Source organism: Lycium ferocissimum, chromosome 12 (genome assembly GCF_029784015.1).
Source record: "Lycium ferocissimum isolate CSIRO_LF1 chromosome 12, AGI_CSIRO_Lferr_CH_V1, whole genome shotgun sequence".
Classification (NCBI taxonomy): domain Eukaryota; kingdom Viridiplantae; phylum Streptophyta; class Magnoliopsida; order Solanales; family Solanaceae; genus Lycium; species Lycium ferocissimum.
The window spans coordinates 48412441-48425873 of record NC_081353.1 but is presented as its reverse complement, the minus strand read 5'-3'; the positions used below and the strand labels follow the sequence as shown (position 1 = coordinate 48425873).

The following is a 13433-nucleotide window of genomic DNA, read 5'->3' as shown; positions in this document are numbered from 1 at the left end:
GGTAATTTGGTAAACTTTACACTTCATCATTGGTTTCTTAATATGCATGTTTTTGGCTATGGTGACACTTATTATGGGACGGAGGGAGTAATTTTTTAAGATTATATAAATATTATTAAACTATGTATAATATTGAGGTGTCGCAACAATATGATGTGTGAAAGTTTGAGTTAGTCATACTTGTTTGTATAACATCTTTAAAGGACTACACACATCTTTGATTTAAGACCACAAGATTCATAAGTCTCCCTTTGTTTCTTAAACTTCTTGTCTAGTCAAACTAAGACAGTTAAATTGAGACAAGAAAGTATTAAAACGTATGTTCTTAAATATGCCATTACATTTTTATGGCTACAAAAACAGTATACTTAGGTAAAATTAGATAATATCTCAATTAAAAAAGGCCAAAGTCATAGGTGGACCCCTGAACTTGTCCTGATTTTCCATCTAGACCCCCTAACTGAAATGTTGACCATCTGAACCCCCGAACATAAGATAAAATGTGCTATTTGAACCTCTCGTGCCAGCTGGGCACACGCGTGAAGCTCACTTGCTGTGACATGGAAAAATAGACCAGTGACATGGAGTCATGTCATGTTACCTGTTTTTTTTTTTTTTAAAATAAGCCATGTCAACAAAAATAATTAATTTTAACAAAAACTCTATTTTAAAATCTATTTAAATAATTAAAAAAAATTGAAAAACCCAACCCATCCTCTCCGATAGCCCACTTTGCCGCCGCCACTGCTGCCGCTGCCTCCTCCCCGCCGCCGCCGCTTTCCTTTTTTAAATATTTAATCATTAAAAATTAATTTTAACAAAAATTCTATTTTAAAATCTATTTAAATAATTAAAAAAAATTGAAAAACCCAACCCATCTTCTCTGATAGCCCATTTCACTGCCGCGCCATCACATCGCCATCGCTATCTCCCACCACCGCCGCCATCGCCCCCCGCCGCCGCTGCTTCAAAATCTATTTAAATAGCGTTTTTGTTAAAATTAATTTTTAATGATTAAAAATTTAAAGAAAGAAAGCGGCGACGGCAGAGGAGGCAGCGGCGGCAGTGGCGGCGGTGAAGTGGGCTATCGGAGAGGATGAGTTGGGTTTTTCAATTTTTTTAATTATTTAAATAGATTTTAAAATAGAGTTTTTGTTAAAATTAATTTTTAATGATTAAAAATTCAAAAAAAGAAAAAAATGTCTCTCACGCTCTGTTTAAAGCAAAGGAGCTTCACGCGTGTGCCAGCTGGCACGAGGGGGTTCAAATGGCATAGTTTATCTTATGTTCGGGGGTTCAGATGGTCAACGTTTCAGTTGGGGGATCTAGATGGAAAATCAGGACAAGTTCAGGGGTCCATCTATGACTTTGGCCATTAACAAATATCATTCTTTTGAAACTGATTAAAAAACAGAGTGCCACAGCAAATGAAACAAACTTTATCGTATATATGAAGAGGCTAAATAACATACCGAGCGTATCTCTCCAACATATAGAACTCTTTGCTCTCAGTCAATTCTTGCACTGGCAAGTGGTGGTATCTACTAGAGTGTCACACGTGAGATCTGAACTTGTGATACACTTTTATCCTATTTATGAAATATCCTATTTGTGCAATATGAATTAAAAGGCGAATCAACCGTCTGTTTTCTAGTTCTTCCTTAATTTGTTGAAAGCATTTCCGCTAATTAAGCAGATTATTTTTCCAGCGAAGGAACTTCAGCATTGTTCTTGAAATTAAATGGTTATGGGTTTAAGTCGTATAAAATACCTAAAAACCTCCTAAACTTGATATGTTTTATGCAAATCCTGTTTAAGTCATATTTGGTCTTAATTATCCTCATGTACTTGACTTTTTTATAGTCGTTACCCCCCTTCAAATAATAATTGGTCTCAATTATAAGTAATAACCCCCCAGTACTTTGCTTTTCTATAATTTAAGTGATTTCAAATGACGTTTGACGCGTGAGAGTGTAAAAAATAATAGCCACATCATATTAATATGATGTGTAAAAAAATCTAAAATACCATTTCTTTTTATAGTTAGTCATTCCAACGGTTATTTCCTTATCTCCTTCCATATATCTTCCATTAAAATACAACTTCCAATTTTTTCTCCTTTTCCCTTTTTCCCTATTGAGAAGGGTAATGATTATAGAAAAAATAAGTACAGGGAGTAATTAGAACCAATTATTATTTGAGAGGGTAACGATTATAGAAAAATCCAGTATAGAGGGCAATTAGGACCAGGTATAGCTTAAGGGAGATTTAAATGAAACGTGTTAAATCTAGGGGGCTTTAGGGTATTCTGCCATTTTTTTTTCACACTTTGAGATCGCTCGAGAGAAATGAAACCCAGGGTATCTCTAAGAGTTTGAATTAACAAAGGTGACTTTGAGTTGGTCAACTTAGATTAAATGAAATATGGGCCTGACTATAACAATTAATAACTTGGGGTAAGATTAGAATTTTGAATTTTTTGAAAAAAACTTCCTGCTGCGTACTTTTGAATTTCAAAATTTAAATTTTCCCTCTCCTCTTTACCTTTTCAACTTAATTTTCCTTCTCTTCTTTCTTCTTTCTGATCTCTGCCATTTTTTCACTTCTTCTTCTCTTCTTTTTAGTTTGATCTTCTCCTTCTTGTTCGTCGTCATCTTCATCTTTTTTATGGCATCTTCTTCTTGTTCTCCTCTTCTTCTTTTTTCCTTATACTACGAACTGTTTTGTTTTTGATAGTGAAAATTTTGTGGAGAAATTTTGAAAAAATAAATTCAAGACGAAAGAAATACTGCAGAAAATCCAATAAACTAATTTTAGAAGTTGCAACAATTACTGAAATTTGTTGCAATAACTTCGATAGTTATAGCAACAACTACGAAATTTGTTGCAACTCAGTATTTATCGAGTTGTTGCAACAAATTCGATAATTGTTACCACAATAAACGAAGTTGTTGGATTTTCTGCAAAAGGTGATCAATGGTGGAAAGCGAGGGTAAGAAGCTGGAGGAGGAATCGAAGGAGCCGGAGCAGGTGGAGAAAGAGGCAAAGGCAGTGGCGGAGGAGTAGGAGGAGGTGGTGGTTGTGGTGGAGGAGGCGAAGTAGGTGGTGGCCGAGGAGGTGATAGTGATGGTGGAGGAGGCGAAGGAGGTGGTGGCGGAGGAGGAGTGTGGGTGGTGGCGGAGGGGTGTGGGAGGGAGATAGGGGCTTTCTGTAAATAACAAAATTTTGGGGCTTTTAAAATTAGTGTCATTAACATTAATCTCAAAAGAGTCGCCCGGCCCCTACTCAATAATAATAATTAACTTGTGTCATTTTTTTTTTATATATAAAACTTGTTTGTCACCTATAATATATTGACTCAGGTAACTCAAACAAAAGCAAAGTGTAATATGGGATTTGTAATATTGAAAATAAGACAGATTACTTGTTGTAAAGGCCCTGATAGTATGCGTAAATTAAGCGCCCATTCAAATATTTAATATTCCGAATTTGCTATTACATATTTTGAAATAATGGAAAAAAAAATTCAAGTTCACGAAAAGAACAGAAATAACAGAATTAATTAACCAAAGAACAATAGTCTTAAGCAATGATGATCAAGAACATGGAAAATGCAGCAACCATCATAGCAACTAATTTGGAAGGACTAATCCCAAAGGCAGCTGATGAGCCAGGGGAACTTGACAGAACGTTAACGGCGACCTTCATGCCTTGATCACAGTGGTTTTTTATTCCGCAAAAGTACCATTTCTTCCCTGGAGATTTCAGCTCAATCACATCATTTCCAGTAGTTAAGGGTTCGACATTGGCACCTGGTGCACAGTTTTGGAAGGCTGTCAAATCTGCTTTGTACACATTGTGAACTCCTTCCTTGTACTTGAAAACTGCACCCACAAAAGTTTTGTTCATTATGATTCCCAAAATTAAGCGAGTTTAACTTCTACATATTGACAACTTTAAGATTTTTTACACTATCAGATTACTTATAAATTGCAAGTAATATTCTGTTACAAGAATGATTTGGTAACCTGTAATTTATGGTAAGTAAACTATTATATCAAGTAAAACTACATTGATAGTGCAAGAACTTTTTTGCACTATCACGTTATTTAAAAAATGATTATTACCTGTAATCATTCATAAAAAGTGGATTAGAATCATGAAAAAATGGACAAATTACCTGCTACAATAGATTAAAATACACTGATAATGTAATCTTTTATGTTTGCACTTTTAATGTAAAATATATAAGTAAATCCTAAGATTCCTTATATGTCCTTATAAAAAATGAAGGCATAACATAGAATATTACAGGAAGAGGATAAATAACATACTGAGCTTATCTCCAACATGGAACTCTTTGCTCTCAGCCCATGCATTGTAGTCAAATTTGAGTTTCCAACCTTGATCATCCCCAACCAAATGCTCTGTTGCCATAGCTGGAGCAACAACTATGCTAACTACAACAAGTGCAATCAAGAAAGTTTTCGAGGCCATTTGGAATTTAATTTATTATTGCTACTACTTTTGAAAGCTTTCTTAATTTTTTATTATTTGTTGTAGAATGTTTGTTAAGCTAGATGTTTTGAAGGGTTGCATGTAGGAAGATTACATATTTATGGGATGTTAAAATTGGGAAGTGATCAGCAGGCTAATGACGGCAAGTACATTTTGCCTAAAGAGTAACGCAATCTGATTTTTAATCATATATAGAGAATGCGACTTTGGTATTTGGAAATGTAGAAATTGTGCACAATGACCTGGTCAAGTATTTGTTTGATTGATTGACCATTTCCTTCTACCTTATGACGTTTGGTCTCACCCCATCTACAAAGTTAATTTGTAAACTTGACAGAGTTTTCTTCATTTTTGCATGGCACCGTAATTTACATATATTGATGATAAGAAAAAGAATAGACGAGAAGAAGAGAGACAGATCTTTCTTGCTAGCACATGCGATATTCAGGATTAATTAAACTTGCTCGCTTTAGCCTTTGTTCTTAATTGTCATTGAAGCCTATGCATTTCCACAATTACAGGTTAATCATATTTTAATATTCATTAATATTAGTGATATTTCACATCTATATTTATGTTTTTTTTGTAAATAATAATAGGTTTAGTTGCGTAGGAAAAGTGTTACTAGTATCATATCGACAATGAATAAATTGAGAAACTGGAAAAGTTTATCGATTAAAATACTGTTGGCGGGAACATTGCCTTGAAAGAGATTTTGGCATGACTAGGATGCAAATCGTTAAGACTGGCTCTATAAGGTTCCACAACACTACCAAACACATATACTCGTGGTCGGAAGTTTAGAGTTTGTAGAAAACAAGTGCCCAAAAACATAATTGAAAAGTAGAGAGAATGAAAGGATTTCAGTGTGTGATGATTTCACAAAAGGGTGTTGCTTTTATAGGCCAAACTGCTGGAACAGCTACAAGAGGACTGAGAGTTGTTATAGAATTTAGCATAGCTGTTACAGAAAGAAAAGAAAAAAAGGTTGTAAATGAGTTGTTACAGAAGTGATTTGAGGAACTATAATAGAAATTTTAACGACTATTACAGGATATTTTCTGGAGCAGTTACACGCTGAAGAAATCAGCCAGGAAAAATTTTAAAGCCACATCATGCATGAGTCACGTGCCACGTGTCACGAGCCGAGCCAGACGGACTTCAGAGGTGGCGCGTGAGTGTGGTTTCAACTCAACACAAGTGGAGGAAACTCTAACTAATCCGGTAAGAAATTTGTATATGGAGTGCTCAAAATGACTTCCATCTTCCTCTTTGGGACTTTCAGCCTTTCACAGAAGGCAAAAGAGTAGGTGAAAAAAGGGACTCACAAGGAATTCCTTATTTTTGCATTAGCAATTACAAAGGGTTAATAATGCCAACAAATTGAACTCGCTAACTATACATTGCAACCTTCTCTGCTTAATTGCTAGGACATTTGCTGACAATAACCATAATTGAACTCGCTAACTATACATTGCAACCTTCTCTGCTTAATTGCTAGGACATTTGCTGACAATAACCATACTATTATTAAATGAATTTAAGTGATATACACTAATAATATACGTATCCAGTTCCATATCGAAATCGAGCAGTTGATCCCACGAAAGCAACACTGGCTTTGTGGCGAGTTCAACTGGAATTGCAAGAAGTTTTATAAGGTAGGGGTAAGATTTGCATACACTCTACCCTCTCCAGACCCGACCTGGTGGATTTATACTGGGTACGTTGTTGTATACACTAATAATGTAAAACAAATTATACTATTAATACATTTAATTGGCGATAACAGATATTATTCTATTTTCTAGATTATTGTACCAAATTTCTTCTGATGAGTTACTTATTACTATAGGTAATTTAATGGTATATACCATTAGTGTGCGTAACTTCTTGCATTGGACTTTGTTTTCGTGTCTGGTTCCGTCAACAGGGCTAAAAAACATCTTAAAGTTGAAGCAACAAGGCTGTTGCTGGATTGATGCATGTTTTGCAATATGCAGTAGGATGATACAGTAATAGTTTTCTTTTAAAGGAAAATCTTAAAAAAAAAAAAAAAAAAAAAAAAAATCCGGGAAAATGCAGAGGACCTTAGTGACATTGGAAACACTACTGATCATGAGACGAAATAGCGCTAACTTGAGCTCACGACCATATATTAAATACTCCGAATTTGCTATTACAAATGTTGAATTAATGGAAAAAATTTCAAGTGCACGGAAAGAACAAAAATGACAGAATTAATTAACCAAACAACAGACACAAATAAAGAACCATCTGCCCCAATATTCTTAAGCAATGATGATCAAGAACATGGCAAATGCAGCAATCATCATAGCAACAAATATAGAATTAGGACTAATTCCAAAAGCAGATGATGAGCCAGGGGGACTTGTAGGTGCAGTAGAAGGAGCTCCCAGTACTTCTGGCAGAACGTTAACGGCAACCTTCATGCCTTGATCACAGTGGTTTTTTATTCCACACAAGTACCATTTTTTCCCAGTAGATTTCAGTTCAATCACATCGTTTCCAGTAGTTAAGGGTTCAACATTAGCACCTGGTGCACAATTTTGGAATGCAGTCAAATCTGCTTTGTACACATTGTGAACTCCTTCCTTGTACTTGAAAACTGCACCGACAACAAAAAGAAGCAATTAATTAAACATTGTTTTTGTGCATTACCATTAGCTTTTAGATAGGTCGAAGAAACAGTACTAATAGGTCGAAGAAATTAACAGTACTAAGGCATAATATATATGTACTAGAGCTATCTTAATTAACTTTACTACACTGCCAGCCTAAAAGAATGTCGGAATTAGGTAAGGCGCCCGGTCCAATTGAATTTTCTTCGTCAAAAAATTGTAAATTTTCTTTAGTGTAGTAACAAAGGGGTTCAAAAATTGCTTTTGGCCACATGCACGTTCAAATCCTAAGTATAACATTGTGGTACTATCTTCACCCTTATATAAATTCCTGGCTTCAACATTAACCATCAAGTCACTTAAGAGATATTACAAGTAATTATTAAGAGTGATCCATAAAATTTTTGTAACTGATAACATTAAAAATAATGCAAGTTAGTACGTAAATTAAAAATAAAGCTAAATATATAACATACTGAGTTTATCTCCAACATGGAACTCTTTGCTCTCAGCCCATTTATTGTAGTCAAAGTTGACCTTCCAGCCTTGATCATCCCCAACCAAATGCTCAGTTGCCATAGCTGGAGAAACAACCATGCTAATAACAGCAAGTGCAATCAACAAAGCTCTCAATGCCATTTGGAATGTACTTGTGGTAGCTACTGCTTTTTGAAAGCTTTCTTAAATAATTTGATTAACTATTGTATAGCTAAGAATATTTGTTAATAAGCTGGATGATTTGAAGGGTTGCATGTTTAGTAGCGTATTTATAGGATGTTAAAATTGGGAAGGCATGCCGGCTAATGCCTGCATTGACTAATTTTGTGCGATTTGGCATGGTCATTTGCCTAAAGAATAACGTTGTCTAAATTTATTAGTACTACTTTCTGTGTCCAAATTAGTTGTCATGTTTCTCTTCTCGAGAGTCAAATTATATAAACTTTGACCAATACTTTAAAATACATTTTTTTTTTTCAAATTAACATGAGAAAAATTGCAAGTTATATTACTTTTAGTATAACTTTTGAATATCTAGATTTTAATTGTAACTATTGAGTTGATCTTAAGCCAATTTAACTTTGAAGATTAATGACTCTCGAGAACGAAACATAAGAACTAATTTGGTAATATGCACAATGACTTGGTCAAATATATCTATTCTAGTGTTGTTTCCTTCTACAAAAATGTGGACGCGATAGCGTAAAATTCTACTAGTTCTTTTATGTGTAGTGCATGAGTTCTGTTTACATAACTTTTTAAATCAAGCACAAAATTTAAATAGTGGCCACAAGAGGGGTTGTTTTACAAAATTGTTCATTGAGCTTGTTGGTAGGAATTGAATTTGGTGCTAGTTTTTATCCCATTATTTAAGTTATATTCAGTTTTGTTTTTAAAAACTTAATTAATTTATAGCCGGTTTGACAAACTTTAGACAAATTTTATGTTCCTTCTCCGCTTCTTCTACTTCTTCTTCTAGTAAGAAAAGCTTTGCTCATTATTGATCATAACAAAGCTTTATGGCACGGATTGCTATGCGGATACAAGTATATGTAATGCTTTTTTCACTATTAGTTTTCAGTTATTGGCCTTCTAAGCCAAATTTAAAATACAAATGTCTAAAGTATGCTTGTATAAGCAATTAGTTAATGTATCCGCGCTTCGCGCGGTCAACATCTGAACTGATTAATTTGATTTTTTTATAAAAATAATTGAGCTAAAGAAAAATATAATACGAAAAGTGAAACCAAGTATATAATGTAAGACTACTTTGGAAAGAAATTCAAAACACAATCATTTCGGGTCAATATTTGTATTTTTCTTCTTTGTTTAATTCTAATTTCAAGTTACATTTCTCTTACTTGATTATGGTCAAGTAATGTATTCTCGCTTCATTAAATTACTTAGTCATGGTAAGTTATTAAATATGATTTGATATAAACACCGATAATATTTATTAATAGAGGAAAAATTATTCTCTTGAATTGAACAATTAATCAGAATAATCTCTTTGTTTCTCCTTGATCTCATTATCTCTTGTCAAAACTTGTTGAGAATCATCCTTAATACACTTCACTTGGTTTAAATCCTTACCTTTTTTTAGCGGTCATGCTAATTTAAATATTTCTTTATTCCCTTCTCGCTTTTGAGCTTTGGATACAAGTAATCTAGTCGTTAATTATGATAATTAGTCATTGGTTTTGTTAGCAATAATGTTCTGGTTAGATATATTTTAACTCATTGATAAGCTCTAGTAATGAAAACCTCTGTTTCTCCTTTTTTTTTTTTTTTTTTTTTTTTTTTTTTCCTTCATGTTTTCTTCTTTATGGAAATCAACCTCGATTTCATAGTTTTACTTAAATTCTCCTTCGGATCTTATTTCTGTATTGGCGGGACGGTCATATAGTACATGACAATAGGTACATTTTGTTGCCTGTAATGTAGAATTATTGAACTATATAAGATGGTGTTATATATGCTAGATTATGTAAACTAAAAATAGAGGGAAGAATTTAAACAAAAGAAATTGAAAGAGAAATATTTACCCCGCGCCCTTATAGCCTTGCCAAACGAACACCCTTATGACCTTAATAGGTAAAAAATAGAAATCAAGAGAAGAAAAGAAATAAAAATTGCTAAAGAAGAAGATTGAATAAAAACTTACTTTGCAGAAACGCTTAAACCAGGACCAATAGTAACAGCGACGGTAGTTAGATTGCTTTTGAAAAGAAAATTAATGCTACTAAAAGTTGTGTCGAATTTGTTTACAGTAAAAGTTGCAACTGCTTGGAAAAAGATACATGACAAACAAATAAGCAACAATAATTGAAAAATGAAAAAATAAGGATAAATGCAGAAACAACACATTGATAGATTGAAAAAAGGAAAAAATATGAAAAAATTGAAAGGGAAGAAAACAGGAGAAAGAGAGAGGACCACAATGGTGAAAAAAGAATGGGGAAGGGTGTCATGCTAAGATTTGGTTGAAGAAAGTACAAAGGAGAGAGGGCAACCCCTTGGATTACAGATCTCTGGGAGGAAATTCACAGCACGTTGTTCTCTGTTCAGTCCCACCATTCTTGTCATTTTGAAAATTTATCGGAGGGGTTTTATGCCTATTTTTTCACCCTTTCACATGACCATGAACATAAAATAATGGCACAAAAATGAAAGGACTTTGATCTAGAAATGAAAAAGAGGAAGGCAAGGAGCCGTATGTAAGGAAACTAAAAGGAGGAGTGATGTCTCTGTTGGTAGTGACGGTTGAATTAATGTCTTGAGACACCTTTTCATGATTATTAACTAAAATTTAAAAATTAGAGAAAAAGAAAAAATTTTGAGAAAAAAGATAAATACTAATGCTTGTATAAGAAAGCGCCACCTCACCCGACCTATGTCCTATATATGCAAATTTAAGACAATTTGGGTAACTCTAGACGTGAATGTCTAACTTTGGACATATAAATTTGAATACGGTAACTCTCATACGCAAATTTTTCAACTTCAGGCATCCAAGTATAAAGTTAATTTTGAAACGGCTAAACTTACAAAATTACTTTATGTTCTTCAACTGTGACTTAATTAATAATGATACCTCAAATCAGCTTTCTGTGCACTTGCCCCAGGTTGCTCTAGATTTAAGCATTCCCAGCACATTAAGGGAGAACAACTTCACTATATTTTATGTGTTTTAAATTTTCTATTAAATATTGGGTAATCAAAGTAAAGTGAAGATTGAATGGGGAAGAATAAGAATTGAACTCACGCAAAAATAAATATAATATTTAAAAATAATTCATCCAATACGAGAGGTTCATAATAATTGAAAAATATTTCATTCCATTAGCAACGAAATACATTAAATTACAATATACTTAAAAAAAAATCAAATTCTAGACACTCTTCTACTTCCACATGTGCTGCTATCACGGGAGTTTTGCCCACATGAACGCTTATCATGCCCAAATTGCTTACATGTCGAGCACTTGCGAGAGTAAGTCTTTTCTCTAACATCCACTTGATTGGGATAACGGGTTAACTTGTTTTTTTCCCAATTTACGAATATGCTCCTTGTTCGCAACCATAGAAAACGGGCGCGGCTGGCCAATAAGCTTGATTACCAAGGAGATGGAAGTGGCCAGGATTAGCATGTTGTAAAGCCGCCATATACCCCGGCAACGCCCGAAAAGAGGATTCCCAAGTTCCAAAAGTCATCTCAAAAGCACGTCTACGCTCGAGAAATTCCTTTCTTTTGCTTATGGTTTTACCATATTTAGAGTGGACCATGCTAATACAAGTTTTGATGGGCATCCTGCATAAGTTTAAACAAACAACATTTAGCAATGATATTTTAATTGCTATAAGATATATAATGTACTAGGTCAGATAAGTTACCTTGGAGTTTCCTCAATGTCTTTAAGTAACACATGAGCAATCAGGTTTATATCTAAATTAAAATGATCTGCTCGATTTTGTCCCATATCAAAAGTGTTCTTTGGGTGGAATTTTGTGATTTCCCACGGACCATCAAAGCTTAACAATTCCCAAAGCAACCACCGACAAATTTCGAGTCTTTCGCTTACAAACCAGCCTCCATACCGATTTGTTTGAGTCATCAACCTTAAGCTCCCTCATATCCTTTATACAATAAATTTTGACAGACCGTTGCAACGCCTTTTTTGATACGAACATCATTCCCTTTGCAAAGACGCATTCTTCAGTCATGAGACTTAAACTCATGAAATGAATGAGTTTTTACCTCGTCCAACATTCTTCTTAAATAGATTCATATTGTCACGACCCAACTAGGGGCCGCGACGAGTACCGATATACTGTACCGGCACCCCGTCATATGTCTTGTTCTTATTACTAAGTGGGCCGTATGAACACTGGCATTTTTTTTTTCACAACATCGCCGATAATAGCATACATGTAAGCGAGTAGTAGTATTCAACTGTATTGACATATCGCACGGCGATAAAGACAACTAGGCTATGGAACATCTGACTGTACATATCTGTCTACGAGCCTCTAAACAAAATACATGTAATTACAAGTGGCTGACTTTGCTGAGTTCAAATATATACATAAGAGTAGTACCCAAGACAAAGTAGCTCGGACAACCGGAGCGTCTCTCGATGTGCGACTCGAAATCGAGCCCGTCAACCTCCGTTCCATGCACTGCGTGGCATGAGACGCACCCCCGAAAAGGGTCAGTACGAACAGTGTACCGATTATGTAAGCCATGAAAATAATATGATGGAGCATGTAACATGTGAGCAATAACAACATGTGAGACCAAAGATCATATAACGAGATAAGAGATAATCTGTACCTGTAAGTGCCTTTCAGGCGGATGTCATGCTTGCTTATTATATACTTTTGTTCAAAACATTTCGTGTCATATACATGTGAAAATAACAAGTCATGTCGCCGAAATACGTCGGCTCGCCCACATGTGTCCCGCGTCGGGCATCCCGCGTCCGGATGGAATTACGCCCGGTCGACCGACTGTGGCATGCGTCTATAGCGCAACATGTATCCATTCCCCAAAATTCCCCATTTTCATATACATATCATATACATGTCATATACATATCATATAAGCGTACGCATAAAGAACCCAAGGAAAGTCATGTGTGCATCGGGGTGACGTAAGGTCGGTAGCCCCCACTACCTTATGGAATAACCACGGTCGTTTCGTCTCACCTTGAAGGAACAATCATTATAAGGCGAGACCATCAATGAATAGCAACACCATAAGAAAACATAAAATAAGATTATAAAGTTCCTATGAAAGAAGTAATGGAAACCGATATGCACGTTTATCGAGACTCGGGTGACGAACATAAAAACACGGTCATCATGTACCATTGGGTCATTCACGAAGGTTTCAAGGCATTTCAACTTCATTTCCAAAGGTTTCGGACGTTTGAACACTTCTTTTCTTTAGAGCACAAGTTATGGATTCAATTCTATTGAATGAAAAAGGAATAAATTTAGGTGTCGTTTCCGAGGGGTAGGACTTTTCCCGAGGGTCGGATTTCAACTTATACTAACTAGGACATGCCAAATGAAGGAGAGGTAGGCTTCACATACCTTTTCTGCTTTGCTCACGTCTCCAAACTCAAGCTCCAAGTTCGCCAAAATCTACAAATTGGTCATGTTTACCAAACATGATTAGTGCCTTTAGAATTGAATTCTTAAAATAATACTTGGCTACCGAAATTTTGGCAGCACCTCCTCAGAAATATTCCATTCCACCAAGTTCAACTT

General features: G+C 35.0%; 3 protein-coding genes across 3 annotated transcripts; all 3 read right to left on the bottom strand.

Annotated features, from left to right (window-relative positions):
* Positions 1-2872: 2872 nt before the first annotated feature.
* LOC132039397 (mulatexin-like) lies at positions 2873-3250 on the bottom strand. Its single transcript, XM_059429883.1, has one exon. It carries the CDS (start codon positions 3248-3250, stop codon positions 2873-2875), a length of 378 nt encoding a protein of 125 aa, XP_059285866.1.
* Positions 3251-3462: 212 nt separating this feature from the next.
* On the bottom strand, positions 3463-4550 carry LOC132039623 (blue copper protein 1a-like). Its single transcript, XM_059430121.1, has 2 exons — positions 4335-4550; positions 3463-3884 (listed from the first exon to the last, which is right to left on the bottom strand). The coding sequence occupies exons 1-2, from the start codon at positions 4495-4497 to the stop codon at positions 3583-3585; spliced, it is 465 nt and encodes a 154-aa protein (XP_059286104.1). The 5' UTR covers positions 4498-4550; the 3' UTR covers positions 3463-3582.
* Positions 4551-6461: 1911 nt separating this feature from the next.
* LOC132041219 (blue copper protein 1a-like) lies at positions 6462-8126 on the bottom strand. Its single transcript, XM_059432058.1, has 2 exons — positions 7637-8126; positions 6462-7147 (listed from the first exon to the last, which is right to left on the bottom strand). Exons 1-2 carry the CDS (start codon positions 7797-7799, stop codon positions 6810-6812), a joined length of 501 nt encoding a protein of 166 aa, XP_059288041.1. The 5' UTR covers positions 7800-8126; the 3' UTR covers positions 6462-6809.
* Between the last annotated feature and the right edge of the window lie 5307 nt (positions 8127-13433).